The sequence below is a fragment of the Mycetomoellerius zeteki genome, unplaced genomic scaffold (genome assembly GCF_001594055.1).
Source record: "Mycetomoellerius zeteki isolate Tzet28-1 unplaced genomic scaffold, Tzet1.0 scaffold294, whole genome shotgun sequence".
Classification (NCBI taxonomy): domain Eukaryota; kingdom Metazoa; phylum Arthropoda; class Insecta; order Hymenoptera; family Formicidae; genus Mycetomoellerius; species Mycetomoellerius zeteki.
Genome location: NW_017257276.1, coordinates 201876 through 216142, shown reverse-complemented (window position 1 = coordinate 216142; position 14267 = coordinate 201876). Strand labels below are relative to the sequence as shown.

The 14267-nt window shown below is 37.1% G+C and overlaps 2 protein-coding genes and 1 long non-coding RNA gene across 11 annotated transcripts in view; 2 read left to right on the top strand and 1 right to left on the bottom strand.

Moving 5' to 3' along the window:
- Positions 1–63: 63 nt before the first annotated feature.
- Positions 64–5115, top strand: alpha-PheRS (phenylalanine--tRNA ligase alpha subunit). Its single transcript, XM_018450742.1, is given in 9 exon segments — positions 64–693; positions 2406–2746; positions 2830–3051; positions 3172–3287; positions 3357–3403; positions 3405–3545; positions 3631–3992; positions 4071–4172; positions 4395–5115. Coding segments are annotated over 9 exon segments (2124 nt in total). The 5' UTR covers positions 64–552; the 3' UTR covers positions 5047–5115.
- The window catches only part of LOC108724389 (uncharacterized), a 22931-nt gene continuing 10404 nt past the window's right edge, over positions 1741–14267 (bottom strand). Inside the window, exon 3 of the long non-coding RNA XR_001936703.1 lies at positions 1741–2343. This is a non-coding gene — a long non-coding RNA (uncharacterized lncRNA). The remainder of the gene's footprint in view (positions 2344–14267) is intronic.
- HUWE1 (HECT, UBA and WWE domain containing E3 ubiquitin protein ligase 1) overlaps positions 10174–14267 on the top strand; it is a 26457-nt gene continuing 22363 nt past the window's right edge. For all 9 annotated transcript variants that reach the window (XM_018450741.1, XM_018450740.1, XM_018450732.1 and 6 more), the window contains exon 1: positions 10174–11636. The gene's annotated coding sequence lies outside the window, so the exon portion shown is untranslated. The remainder of the gene's footprint in view (positions 11637–14267) is intronic.

Genomic DNA, 14267 nt, shown 5'->3' with positions numbered 1-14267 from the left:
AGGGCGGCTATTTCGATTCTGGCCGTATCGACCTATCGACTGGTATCGACTGTGATAGGCGAGTTCTGAAGAACCACTCGACCGTGGCGGACGCGTTTCGACTTTCGAATTGGGTGCTTACAATCAAATATTTTTGAAAGTGTTGCCGACTTTGACTGTGCAATTGTTTCCTCCTGATGCGCGTTCGCGAATTTGCTCGACTCGTGCATTCGTCCTGACGCGCGTTATTTCGACGTGACGACAATACGACATCATAGTAGACGCAGGCGCCCGGTGTCCGTTCGGGCAATGCCATTTTCGCGGGCATTGCATCATTTATTTTTTTATTAACGAACGAACAACTTTCTACGCGTCGCTACATTGGATACTGGCCGTATCGCGGGTGTTCACTAGGTCCGCCCGCGGGAGCCATCAGTTCACAAGAAGAAGAAGACTGTGATAGGCGTAGGAGGCAGGGCTTAGGAGCGTCGCCGCCTGCCGCCGAGGAGTGCCGCGTGGAGGACGTCGAGGCCGTTCGGGGCCATTCTCTCGCTAAGAAGAACAAGGTGCGAGATGGCAAGTCATTTGAAGGATCGAATTTTAGAATATCTGGATGCACATGGCGAAACGAATTCGTTATATCTGGCAGATACACTTCAGGAGGATCATCAAAAGATCGTAGGCGTGATCAAGAGTCTCGAGACGGTCCATGACGTGAGTCTGTTTCGACAACAGCAATTTCTATCTTGATCGCTACGTCTTAGTCTAAACTCGTACATTCTCAACATTCTTAATTATTTCTGTACGTGCGATTTAAATTAATGCGAGAGATGCGCTTATCAGTATATAATATTTGTTGAAACATTTCACCTGTGGAATTGTTTCTCCGGACGTGTTAATCGAGCTTCCCCTACAGCACAAAGTTGCACAAAAGTTGCAGCAACACTGCGTTGCAGCAATATTGCAGAGATTTTGCAGCGATATTGCTGCAGAAGTGAAATTTAACTGAGTTTTTGCCTATAATCTGCACAAGATCAGGTCCGTGCGCTTTAATGAGTTTCGTAAATATAAACTCACTTTAAAAGTGAGATTATGAACCTGTGTTGTCATGTGACATAACTTTTTACCAAAGTAAGCAAATAATGACTTCATTAATCTGAATACGAAATACTCAGCTGACTTCAGACTCAGTTTCACTTGTATGTAAATGGAAAGCAACTAATCTTACCAACTTTTCAAAAAGTTATTTCCGTACTTATTTTGCAATAAAACCGTCCAAAATCGCCAATTCTGAAAAAATTATATCTTGAGTCTAAATAATAATCATAAATCTATTATTTATACGCTAAATATAATCATAAGAATGGAAGACTACGTTGCATTCTGATATTATACTATAACACTAAACTATGTTCCAACGAGTGGAACACAGTATAATGTTCTATGTCCTAGCTAAAAAAATAGCATAAATGTATATCGATATGAGCATGCACTGTGGTCACGTGTTCAACATCAATTAATTCCTAAAAATAATTCTCTGCTTTAATTATACAAATTTTCTATTTTACAAACACAAATTCACTGCTTTAAAAACACAAATTGTTTTCTTATATTATTTTTGTGTTTTTAAAGCAATGTATTTTTAAAGCGCAGTAAATTTGTGTTTTAGATCAGAGAATTTGTTTTTAAGCGATGAATTTGTGTTTTTAAAATAGTAAATTTGTGTTTTAGAACAGATAATTTCTTTTTAAAGCAGTCAATTTGTATTTATAAAGTAGAGAATTTCGGTCTGTTCGCATTGCTTGCACTTTTTGCACTCAGCATCTTCACTTTTTCTCTTTTCGACGTCCAAATGTATCCATCTCCTTTTAAGTTCAAAGATGTTTGAGGATTTCAGGCAATGCAAATAGACCTTTCAAGATGCGTCCCATCTGGGTGCTTCTCGGGTGTCGTGTCATCCTTGTTTAACGTTTATTAAACATTAAACAATAAGGATGACATGACACCCGGGGAGCACCCAGATGGGAATCCGAACATGCCCTTGTACAGTTAAAGCAGAGAATTATCTTTAGAGGAATTAAAGTATTCTTACGTGGCAGCATCAAGCGTCGAACGTCAAACATCGTGTGATTGCTATTCGTCAATTTTGATCACCTGACCTGTTTTTAGCGAATGCTAAGCTCACAATGCTCGACGCTCGACGCTCCTATGTAAAGATGCCTTTAATTGAAGTATGAGATTTCCTAATCTGAATGAATAGTAGTCAACTTTAACGCTTAATATCTTGGTTCGCGGGGCAGAGCGACGCTTATTTCTACCAGATTCTTTCGTTTTATGCAAAATCGTTGAATAAACCTAATTTCACTGATTTTTTTAGCTGCGAAAACTAAATTGTATAATTGCCACGACCTTTAACCTACTTACAGTTGATCACGGTAAAACCGATTTCTGAAAAAAAATGGGAAATTACCGACGAAGGAAAATACGTAATAGAACACGGCAGTCACGAAGCTGTCATTTACAATGCTATCCCTGCTGAAGGGATACCTCAGGCCAAGCTTATCAAATCTAGTCCTTATGCTAAAGTAGGTTTTTCCAAGGCGATGGTTGCAGGATGGATCGAGCTTGATAAAAGTGAAAATGTCCCTATTGTACGAAAGAAAGCACCGTCCATTATAGATATCATTCAGATACATTTGAAGAATCTTACAAATGTCCCGGAAAATGTTAAAGCAGAATATAAGAAGAGGAAGTTATTGCAAGAGGTGTAAGCAGAATAAAACAAGTAAAGGACAATGTAAAATCACATAACTTTTTATTTTTTTAATTTTTCTTCTCATATAACGGCAGGATGATAAAAATTATGCATCTTGAAAGGGGGCCAAATTTTTCTACGAAAATAGAAAAACTAGAAGCAGACTTGACATCAGATTTATTGGTAAATGACGCTTGGAAAGATAAGAAATTTAAACCATATAATTTTGACGCTCTAGGTGCGTCACTTCAAATAGGACATTTACATCCATTGTTAAAAGTTCGTCATGAATTCAGGAAAATCTTCTTAGAAATGGGGTAAATAACATCAATCTTTCTTCACAAGATTTATACTATTTTTAAAATCTCGAAAATTTTATATATTTTAATGTTATATATTGACTTCTTTTATTTATCACAAAAATTATTCTATTTCAGATTTACTGAAATGCCGACAAATAATTACATAGAAAGTTCTTTTTGGAATTTTGACGCTCTCTTCCAGCCGCAGCAACATCCTGCTCGTGATGCTCACGATACTTTTTTCGTCTCTGGTACCTTATTTTACATTGATGTATAAATGCTTAAAAGACATTAACAAAAAAATTAGTTTTATCTTTTAGAACCTTGTCTTAGCACAAAGTTCCCTATGGAATATTTGGAAAGATTGAGTGAAGACTGTTCACAGTAAAGGAGCGTATGGATCTCAAGGTTATAGATATGATTGGAAGTTGGAAGAGGCACAAAAAAATTTGCTGCGCACTCATACAACGTCCAATAGTGCACGAATGTTATATAAACTTATGGAGAAAGTAAGTAGTCGAAGGAGAAGTAGGTATACATATACAAATTACTCTTCTAAAGACAGTGAGACGTAATTTAAAAAATATTTTGCAGGGAGATTTTAAGCCGATTAAGTACTTTAGTATTGATAGAGTATTTCGCAATGAAACTCTAGATGCGACACATCTTGCCGAATTTCATCAAGTTGAAGGTGTTGTTGCCGATTACAATCTTACATTGGGTGATCTTATTGGCACTTTATATGAATTCTTTAATAAACTTGGTATTACTCAACTTCAATTCAAACCTGCGTACAATCCGTACACTGAGCCGAGTATGGAAATATTCTGTTTTCATAATGGATTAGAGAAATGGATAGAAATTGGTAATAGCGGTATGTTTAGACCTGAAATGTTATTGCCAATGAATCTACCTACCGACGTAAATGTCATTGCGTGGGGTTTGTCATTAGAGAGGTATATATGAAAATAGATATGATTTAACGATTCGTAATTCGATATAAAAATGTAACGTACTTAATTTTTTTGCCTTAGGCCAACAATGATTAAATATGGTTTAAACAATATACGCGATCTTGTTGGACCAAAAGTGGACATGGAAATGGTTCATAACAATCCATTATGTCGGTTAGAGAAGTAAATATCATTCTAAGCATTATTAAGGTATTTATGTTAGACTATATCTTTTTGGAAGTAAAATTAGGTAAAAAAACATTTATAAGGTAAATTGTAAAACATATAAAATTTAATAATTCTAGTTAATGGTATTATATCAATTATATGTATATTAATATTTTAGTTAAAGCTGAAAATTTTTTCTAACATCCGATTAGTTAAGATTATTATTTCTATTTGCAGAACTAGCCGAATGATTTGTTCGCAATGGAAAACGCAGCAAGAAGAGAACCCAGTAAAAACACAGTCAAATCAAGAAACAAAGATCAAGCAGGTGGCGGAAAAACTCTCAAAAAGGCCCAAGTTTTTTAAGCGTGAACTTGTTATTTTTTGCGATCCAAAACATCCAATTTACTTTATTGAACCATTTTTGCAATTCATATCACCATACTTTCATGTTTCTGTGTCGACATACGTTCACTCTACAGTAGCAAACTTGCCTGATGAGCTTGCCAGCTTTGGTTTATTTCATTTCAGCAAAAATGCAAATGTGGATCTATCTTTAACTATAATTTGGAAAACTATTGGACTCGATCCCATTATGGTGCTGCCAAGAATGCATAAAATTCTGGGGATGGTAAATATAGCACGGTATTTAAATCGTTTAATTGAACAGGTCGACACGAATATATTAAAGTATGAAACAAATGGCTTACTTTATGCAAATAAGATAGATTTTTATTTAGATAAAGTACATTGTGTTTTACATGACAGGGACACAAGTAGATCACTAAAACTCTGTAAAAAATCACGTTATGTAATGGGAAAAGATATCTCAATAATTGATTTTATTCTTGAGCATATTGATAGATGTGGGATAAACAAGGAAAGTTAATTAATTAAATCTTATTTACTTTGTCGACAAGAATAAAGAATAAAAATCGGCAAAGCCGAAAAGGAGATATTTGATATACATATATATGTCTTATTGAAATAAAATATTTTTTTAATGAGAGACTCTAAAAATAAATTTAATACGCGCGAAGTACTTATATGAACTTTCGCGGATGTTGATGCGTAAATTATGTTCGTGACACATACAATTCGCAATCTTTCATTGTAGTTTGTACTTGACTTCCATACTAAGAAGAATTTAAATCCAGAATTGATTGTAAAAAAAAGTAATTATATCTGATTATCTCGCTTAAGGGGATGCTGGAGTACGGAACGCTCATTTCATATTTCTCAAACCATTTCGTTTTCCTTATACAGAATAAAAAAAATCCTCCAGAATAAGAGAAAAAAACGCAAATACCTTCGGAAAAGTACAAATCGTATGAAAATCCCCAAAAATTGTAAATTGCAGTTTTCTGTTACTATGCAGGTTCGCTTCCTTCACATATATATAAATGAATGCAAGAGATATATCCAAACAAACAGTACTTTCTCATATTTGAATAATTTATAAGAATATCATGAGACCTTCAAATTATGATTTTGAAGCTTGCAAGAGAAATGGCTTGAAGTACGATTTGAGTGTACATAACCTCGCATTCATGTGACGTACAGAGTGTTCCATACGACTATGATCATGATTTTTCCGGCACTTCCAATGATCTGACAAAAATTATTTTAAATAAAATTAGTCAATTTTCAATCGACTACAAATTGCAATATATTAAAAATTTGCAAAATATTCTTTTTTAGGAAAAAAAGTCGAGGTCACCCTAATTTTTTTTAAATGGCACTACATATTTTTTACTTCATAATATTATAACTAATGTCAAGACGAGTTCAATGACCTACTATACTATGATCTTGAGATGACCTTAAAGTCAGACGTGTGGAATCAATGAACGGAAACGTTTTCGTTTTAGGACCCCCTTAAGGGGATCCTAAAGCCGTCTAGTATTACCGACTAATCATAATTTTTGTATAACAATTACTTTGTTCCTCTTTTATAGATTCGAAAATCCTTTTCCAGGATTAAAGTATACGCATTAATACGTGTCTGTGAGATGAAGTTTATGCCGAGAGCGACAAAAAATTTTTCTGGAGATTTCAATTTCGAAATTTTTTATCGTTCTCGGAATAAATTCCACCTCACAGACACATATTAATGTGTATACTTTAATCCTGGAAAAGGATTTTCGAATCTGTAAAAGAGGAAAAAAGTAAATCCTTGCAAAGAACGTAATTTCATTTTAGGAGAAATATTGTTTTTCTACGCTTTGAATCTTAATTCCATAAACTCAGTATTGTTCGTTCAAGTAATCTGAATCCCGCCTCACGCTTATATTCAATCTACAAGCTGTATGTAGCTTTTATATCAAGCAAATGTTAACCTCAGGTTGTGACAGTTGTATGTTTTTGTTGTGTCAGAAAAAGTGAATTTTTTAATTTTTTCCCCATTTTCTCGTAAAATCGTGTTTTCCGGGATTTCTTTTTATGCGTTCTTTAATTCTGTAAAAAAATTTTGCGATCCGTGAAGCCAATTCAGAGATTTCTCCTAAAACGTAATCGTGGTAAAACAGGACGACTTTAGCATCTTAAGGGGATGTTGGAGTCGTTTGTATTACCGATACAACTATTCCAAATTCGGTAATAGTTATATCTTTCATTCATTTCTTATACTTATTATATATCGTTGTGTCTCGCTCAAACGCATTCATCTGTCCTTATCTAATAAAGTCAGATCTATAAAGTATCGCAAACTCGCATCCATTTGGATCCTTAACGCGGTCATTTCAAATTTATGTATTTGTATATACGTACTTTATTTAGGAAAATGAAATCGTCAAGTATGTAAAGCAATGTTTTTGAATTGTAATTAGTTTCTTTTTGATCAAAAGAATATGTACAAGTGCTTAATTTACGTGTTCTTTAGTTTAATACGGGTTTATTTGTTGTAAAAATTTAGTGCATGAAAGTGCACGAAGGGACATGTAAGTACAGTTTAAAAGATGAACCACCATGCTTGGAACCGTGTACTATGTGCACTTCGGCCATTTTGACGCTTCAGTTCTGGGTAGAGACCCTTTAATCAGAGACTGGCCAACAGATTCGTCAAATTCCTACGAGTGATATATATATGTATAGACTGTCTCGCTCAGTCTCGCTTTTTCGCTCATGTGTACCAGTGTACTGTGTTAGATATCAGTTAGGCCGATATTCATAGTCGGTTCTTATTTCAAGACCGTTTTAAGTAATGTCTTAAGACGCTAATGCGGCTCTCTGATTGGTTCATGATACCTCAAGGCTGAACTTAAGACAGTCTTAAATTTAAGATCTGATTATGAATACCGGCCTTAGACATTTGCTGATATTGCAAGAATGGGTGGATGTTGCGCCGAATGTTGGATCCGAATTTTGCAATAATTCATCCACAAAAGGATATATAATGAAAATATTTCCGAGAAATCCTGCGATATGGGCGAAAAATGTTGCCCGTAAAGATTGGATGCCTACGAATAATTCATATCTTTGTGAGGTTAAATATCATGTTTCTAAAATAAAGTCAAACAAAATTACGAATGCATTATTAATTTTATTAAAGAAGATAATGTTTAGCTCCTCTGACATGGTTTTTTTAATTGTGTTATTGAAATATGTTTATGTTAATGATAAGGTTAGTACATTTCAAATATGACCGGGAGTTGACGAAAATTCTAGACCAATCAAAAGAGGCCTTCTGATGGCCAGTTTCTGATTAAAGGGTCTCTAATTCTGGGTATCGATCATAAAACTTTCATTTTTCGCTTTTCACATGACAAATTTCACGTAAAAATGTTTACGTGAAAAATGGAAAAAGATTTATTACATTCTGCATTTTATAATGTACTAATTAAGACGTGGTTTAATTCGAAAAGATGTACTGCTTAATGTTGATTTAGTTGTCTATAACATAAATGTTTCTCTATCGTAAATTCTCGTAATGTGAAAAATTTCAGGTAAATTTGTAATGAATGATTATACGTCCTCTTTTCATGAGTAAATGTGTACTTTTTCATGTCAAAATTTTCACCATCGAACGACTTGGTTAAAAGTGAAAAATATTACGCATGCGTATTATACAGTTAAGATAGTAGTAACATACGTTATTTTTGTTTCCTCATGTGCTCGATGAAATATAAGTTATTGTTTCAATAAGCCTTGTTTGTGTGAAATAAAGTAAGTTTTTATTGTTATACTAATATAAAATATGTTTATTGTTATACTAATGTGAAACCTTAGGTTTGTTCGCGTCGCACGCTCCAATATGCTCCTATTCATTCCAACGCTCTCCAAGGCTACGTTCAGATTCTCTACCCGGGTGCACCCCTTTGACTATATACCTCTGGACTGCTAACGGCAGCCATTACTGGAATCCAAGATCTCAGAGCCATCAGGTCCGGAAGTTGGCCAAATCAAGAACTAACTAGCTGCATTTCGAGTAAGAATCGATACAATCGGGACGCGTGTTGAGGTTATATATTTTATTTAAACTATTATAAAATATTCAATTAACATATATCAGAAAAGATCTGACTAAAATAATTTTATTTAAAGGGCAATAAAAAGTATACATATATATTAGCTTATAATTATATATATTATTTTCTTCAGATATATTTTATTTAGATTTGTCCTACCGTGTTTCTTTTCATGTATATTTTATTGTACTGTAATATGTACTTTATTTTATTATTAAATTTGGTACCTTTTTCGAATTGATTTTAAATCTGTATTTTTCCCGCATCACATTTAATTACTCCTACAGCTTTGTATCTGGTATTATTACATAATTTAGCAAAACAAGAACGAACCATTTTTTTATTTAGCAGTACTTCTGGATCACTTCAATTTTTTATTCGGAGTTCTTCGTACCGATTCTTACTTAAAATGCAGCTAGTTAGTTCTTGATTTGGCCAACTTCCGGACCTGATGGCTCTGAGATCTTGGATACACGGTCCTCTCTTTCTATCTTATGGAAAAGGTAGGAAAAGTGGGGGTAACTAGCAGTCCAGAGGTATATAGTCAAAGGTCTCCCCCATGAAGTAAGACTTAGGAGACCTAACTAGATAGGATAGGGAAAAAAAAGTTGGTCACGAAAAATGTTCCGTGTACTGCCATGTCCGCCGAATAACTTGCAACATATTCCATCGCCATATTGAATATTTATATGTGTGCAGTATACTTGCGACTGTCATACATATGTGTATTAAATACGTGTCTCCTAAAAAGTAGAGTAGCTTGCCCTCCTAAAATCTTAATAAAAATATACCCATTCGTCGCGTTTTCACTCAAAACGAAAGAATCTGTAAGAAAAATGTGGCGATCGGCCTTGTGAACCGAGTTATTAAGCGTTAAAGTTCGAGACTACAGGTTAGGATATTTGTCATTCCGAAAATAATGGAAAAAAAAATAAAAATAAAGAAATAATAGAAATTGACAATAATGGACCCAATATTCATATAAAAATAATATATTTTATTACTTTTTAGCTTTTGATAAAGAACGATAATGGAAGTTCGTTCGTTTTGAGTGAAAACGCGACGAATTGGTATATTTTTATTAAGATTTTAGGAGGGCAAGCTACTCTACTTTTTAGGAGACACGTATTTAATACACATATGTATGACACAGTCGCAAGTGTACTGCACACGCTGCAGCATATAAATATTCAATATGGCGATGGAATGTTGCAAGTTATTCCGTTCGGCGGACATGGCAGTACACGGAACATTTTTCGGGACCACTTTCAATCTACACAGTTATGTCTCCTTAGTCTTACTTCATGGTTCCCCGAACGTACTATATGGCTGCTTCACTTAGGAGGGGATACCCAATCGGAATACCCATCAGACTGCCAATCAGAAACTCGGACATCAATTTCGGGTCTCTTTTTTTATCCTTGTTCAACATTCGGTGAAGAACAAGGATAAATGATACTCGGAGTTGATAGAGTCGAGTTTTGGAACGCACCCTTATAGGACTCTAGATCTCCAAGTCCAGCGAGTGAAGTGAGAAGACTGGCGGGCGACTGGCTCAACTGGCGTCAACTGGCTGACGCGCAACGCGAGTAGTGAGGATCGGCCTGTCGTGTATGAAAAGAAGAGAAAAAAAAGCGGAAGAAAAGAGGAGCGCGCTCGCGCGTATGTGTGTGTTTGTTTGTACGTATGTATGTATGCGAGGTGAATTAGGACACGCGGACCTGCGTGTAATTGTGTAATTGCGCATCTCGATAATATCACGTTTTACGAACGACTCCTTGGGCCGAAGGAAACGAAGTGAAAACATCTCGTAAAAGGAGGTTGTGTTGGACGGCGCGAGCGAGAGTGCTGTCTGTCGCGTATATATACGCGACACGGACAAACTACTTAGCTCGCTCTCGCTCTCTCGGTGCGCAATAATACATACGTGTGTTGTCGGTGGAAGGAGACGAGAGTGCGAATATTTGCAAATTGCGCGTACGACGACGACGATATCGGGAGTATCAGGACGAAAGTGACGAGACACGAAAGAAGTGACAAACGGAGTGTGACCGTGCCGCGCAACGAGGAGATCGTGAACCCGCTCGAACGAGTGAGTGAAGGAATGGAACGAATGTAGGAGAAAGAGAGAAAGAAATCGTTCGAGAAACATCGAAAGCGCTCGAGCGACTCTGCCGACTGCTCAGGCCACTCAGGGCTCTAGCGTGGCGTGCGCGGACCCTGTCTCCTCGTCCGTTCTGTTCGGTCAATCGGTTCTGTTTGCCAAGGTTAAAGAAAACGAGACGATATCGTGGGTGCCTCGCTAAAATGGCGCTGATCGGCACCGTCGTCGGCCGATAGGAAGAGAGGAAAAAGAAAAAAAAAAGCAGCAGGTTGTGGAAGAAAAGAGGTAGAGTGGAAAAAAAAGGGAGAGACGATCGCGGTTTTATTTTGACATCGTCGAGAGCGCACGGAGAATTATTATATTATCGGCCAATCGACCCTTCATTCCGCGCCGGCCTCCCCTCCCTGTCCCTCTCATTTTTTCCGTTCCCCTCCTTATCATCCGTTTTCTCCTCGTTTCTTTATCCATCACGTTTCGCTTGCATTCTCGCCGTCTCCGTTGCGAAGCGTTACAAGCGTAGTTGCGGGTTGCGGCCGACCATCAACGATCAACGTTGAACGTACCGACGATCACCACGAGAGGAGCCTGCCGCGCCGCGGTGCATTCTGCATCGCTTGACGCGAACGGCGAAGAACGAGAAAGACGAGAAGGAGAAAGAAGCTGGTGAGAATCGCGACAGCATTGGCGTGCGACGTATACAGCGGCAGTGATCTCGGAAAAAGAAAAAAAAGAGGGGATTTGCTGGTTCGACGCGACCGCGATGCCCGTGCCGCATCGCCACGCTCCTGACGTGAAGAAACGCTTCGGACGGTACTCTGGCACATCGACGGAAGAGGCTACGCTATCTACGTTATCACGGAGAGTAGTTGGGGGCACGGAAGGCACGGAAGTACGACGGCTCATCGCCAGGTGAGTGAGTGAGTGAGTGAGTGAGTGAGTGAGTGAGTGAGTGAGAGAGTGAGAGAGACACATGCTTTCCTGAATTTTTCTTGTCTATTTTTTATCGATCAACTCTTTGAACTGTGATGCCATATCCTTGTACATTTCTGTTATTAACTGTTTCTATCGCTTGCACTTTTCATTGTGCTTAAAGTTCAATCCAGTCATCATTTCATCTTTGTTCAACATTGGCAAATAACAAGGATGTAATATTCACTAGGTTACACTGTGTCACCTATAGATCTGTTTGTGTCTTATTGCTTGCACTTTTTGAATTCAGCATCTTTGCTTTCTCTCTTTTCAATGTCCGGATATATATATATATATATATCTATCTATCTCGTTTGAAATGCAAAATATAATATAATATAATACTTGTAATACTTATTGTATTGTGCACATGTTGAGAGGATTCTTCAATAGAGAACAGGCCTCTTTCCTTTTTAGCCTAATTGAAAAGTACAGGGCAATAGGAATAACAAATTTCAATCTATCAGAAATCTTGTATTCCGGTATACATGGTTTCTGATTGGTTGAAATCTGTTGTTCCCATTGTCTGAGTTTTCTCAGTTGTGCATTCTTCGTCCGCTGGCGCGTCTCTCTCTCTCTCTCTCTCTCGAAAAGTGGAAAGAGGGAAAAAACTCTTCCCGTGTCTGCGTGGCATCGTCTAACCGTCGTCACGGCGCGTTCGAAAACCGTGGCATCACGCCTCTTTTCACCTTGAAACGTTTATTTACGAGGGCGCAGAGGTCTGAACGAACGCTGGTAGCAGGCAGCAGGCAGTGTGACTTGGTGCGACCGATCGCCGCCAGGGTATTGTCACTCGATCTGCGTGTGTTGTCAATTTACACCATTGTCCTCTGCGCCGCGCACGCGATAGGTTATGGATGTATATTCCACTCCCGTGGTACCGATGACTATGCAGATTAAAGCGTAATCCTCGCCGAGACGACCGACCCCACGTGATATCCGCGATACGCTTTCTCGCGTCACGCTTGGTGCGACCGACCTGGCGCGGACGGCGAACGGCGGAAAGGCTGAAAGCAGGCGAGCGACCGCGGTCCGGAATACCGGCTCGAGGGATGACCGACGCGTTAATCAGTTAGAAGGAATTAAAGGGAAGAAAAAGAGTTGCGATACGTTTCGTAACGTTGGGTCATTGTTGTGCGATCGTAAGTCGATTCTTAGAAATCGCGATGATAATTCAATTTGTCTGTCTCTTTCTCTCATCTCTGATTAATTATCAGATCACACACACACACGTAGGTACGTACATACACTCGTGAGGTCTGTTTTTATAAATAAACTAGTATACACTTTTTGTGCTCAAAGTGAAATAGCTATGTGTTTGATATTTGGCGAAAACAAGAAAGTTTAAGTGCAGTTCAGTTTCAGTGCAGCAGTAAAAAACAATCAAGTATACAGGCTTGTCCTTTTTCAAGAAAAATTCTCATTCTCAATTGGTATATCTACTTACCCTGGTGCAATAAGTTGGAGTGAAACAACCTATACTTACTAGACTTGTTTATCTCACTTCCACTTTTGCTCACTTCAACTGATGTTAAGTGTATACCGAGTCAGAACTTTCTTTGAAAAAAGATGGTATAATGTATTTCCAACTACTATCGCATTGTATAATGTGCAAACATCGCCATCGTTGCAAAGTCATTCATAGAAGTTTAGATTACAAAAGTAGATAATGCATGATCTTTCCTCAGAAGAGTCTAGAATTGTCTCTAAGACCGCGCTTTGTCTACTTTTGTCTTTTTTTTTTAAACTTCCAAGAGGTTTTTTTTCTACAATAATAATAAAAAATGACAAGTTAGAAATTGACCAATCACAATCGAATGTGAAAAGAATAATCGGCTATGATTGGTTAATCTCTAGCTTCTCACTTTTGATTTATTACTAATGGCTTCTTATTGGAAGCCTCGAAGCTTGAATCCAAAAAATATTAGGCATCTATGTTTTTTTCATTTATCCAGAATATTCTTTTACCTACGTTGTTACCTGTTGGTTATCGGCATTCTATGTAAGTTTTAAGAGTTCTTGTCAAAAGGCAATTTATAGTAAATGCCATTAAAGAAACCAATTTAATTTTTAGACTAAAACTTTAAATAATGATTAATAAGATGCCTAATATTTTTGGCTAAGGGTGTATATAGTTTCGCAACTACGTGCACATCATTATGCAATAATTAGAAATAAATAAGCTCTATTCCCTTGTTCAAACTTTCCCATCTGTGCGAATGTACATAGTTATAACAAATGTGCCATCTCATCGCAAGATTAAGATTAGGATTCCTCTATGTACGAGTCAATCTTTAAGTTGTTTGTTTTTTATTGCTGAACTTTCTGAAACTAGTGTAAGAAGCATAGCCCTGAAGCGTGCTCTTTATTGCAGAGCTGGTGTCAACGACATCAGCACACTATTCTTTATTACAGTATAACGAAACTCGATGCAAAAGTTCACTCAACTGGCTGCACTAGGTCTAGCATTAGTGCAGCAGTGCAGAGCATACGGAAATGGCTATGTTCAGTAAAACACTACTTTTGCGTATATACAATGTTAACAATATTATATTGTCTAAATATAATAAT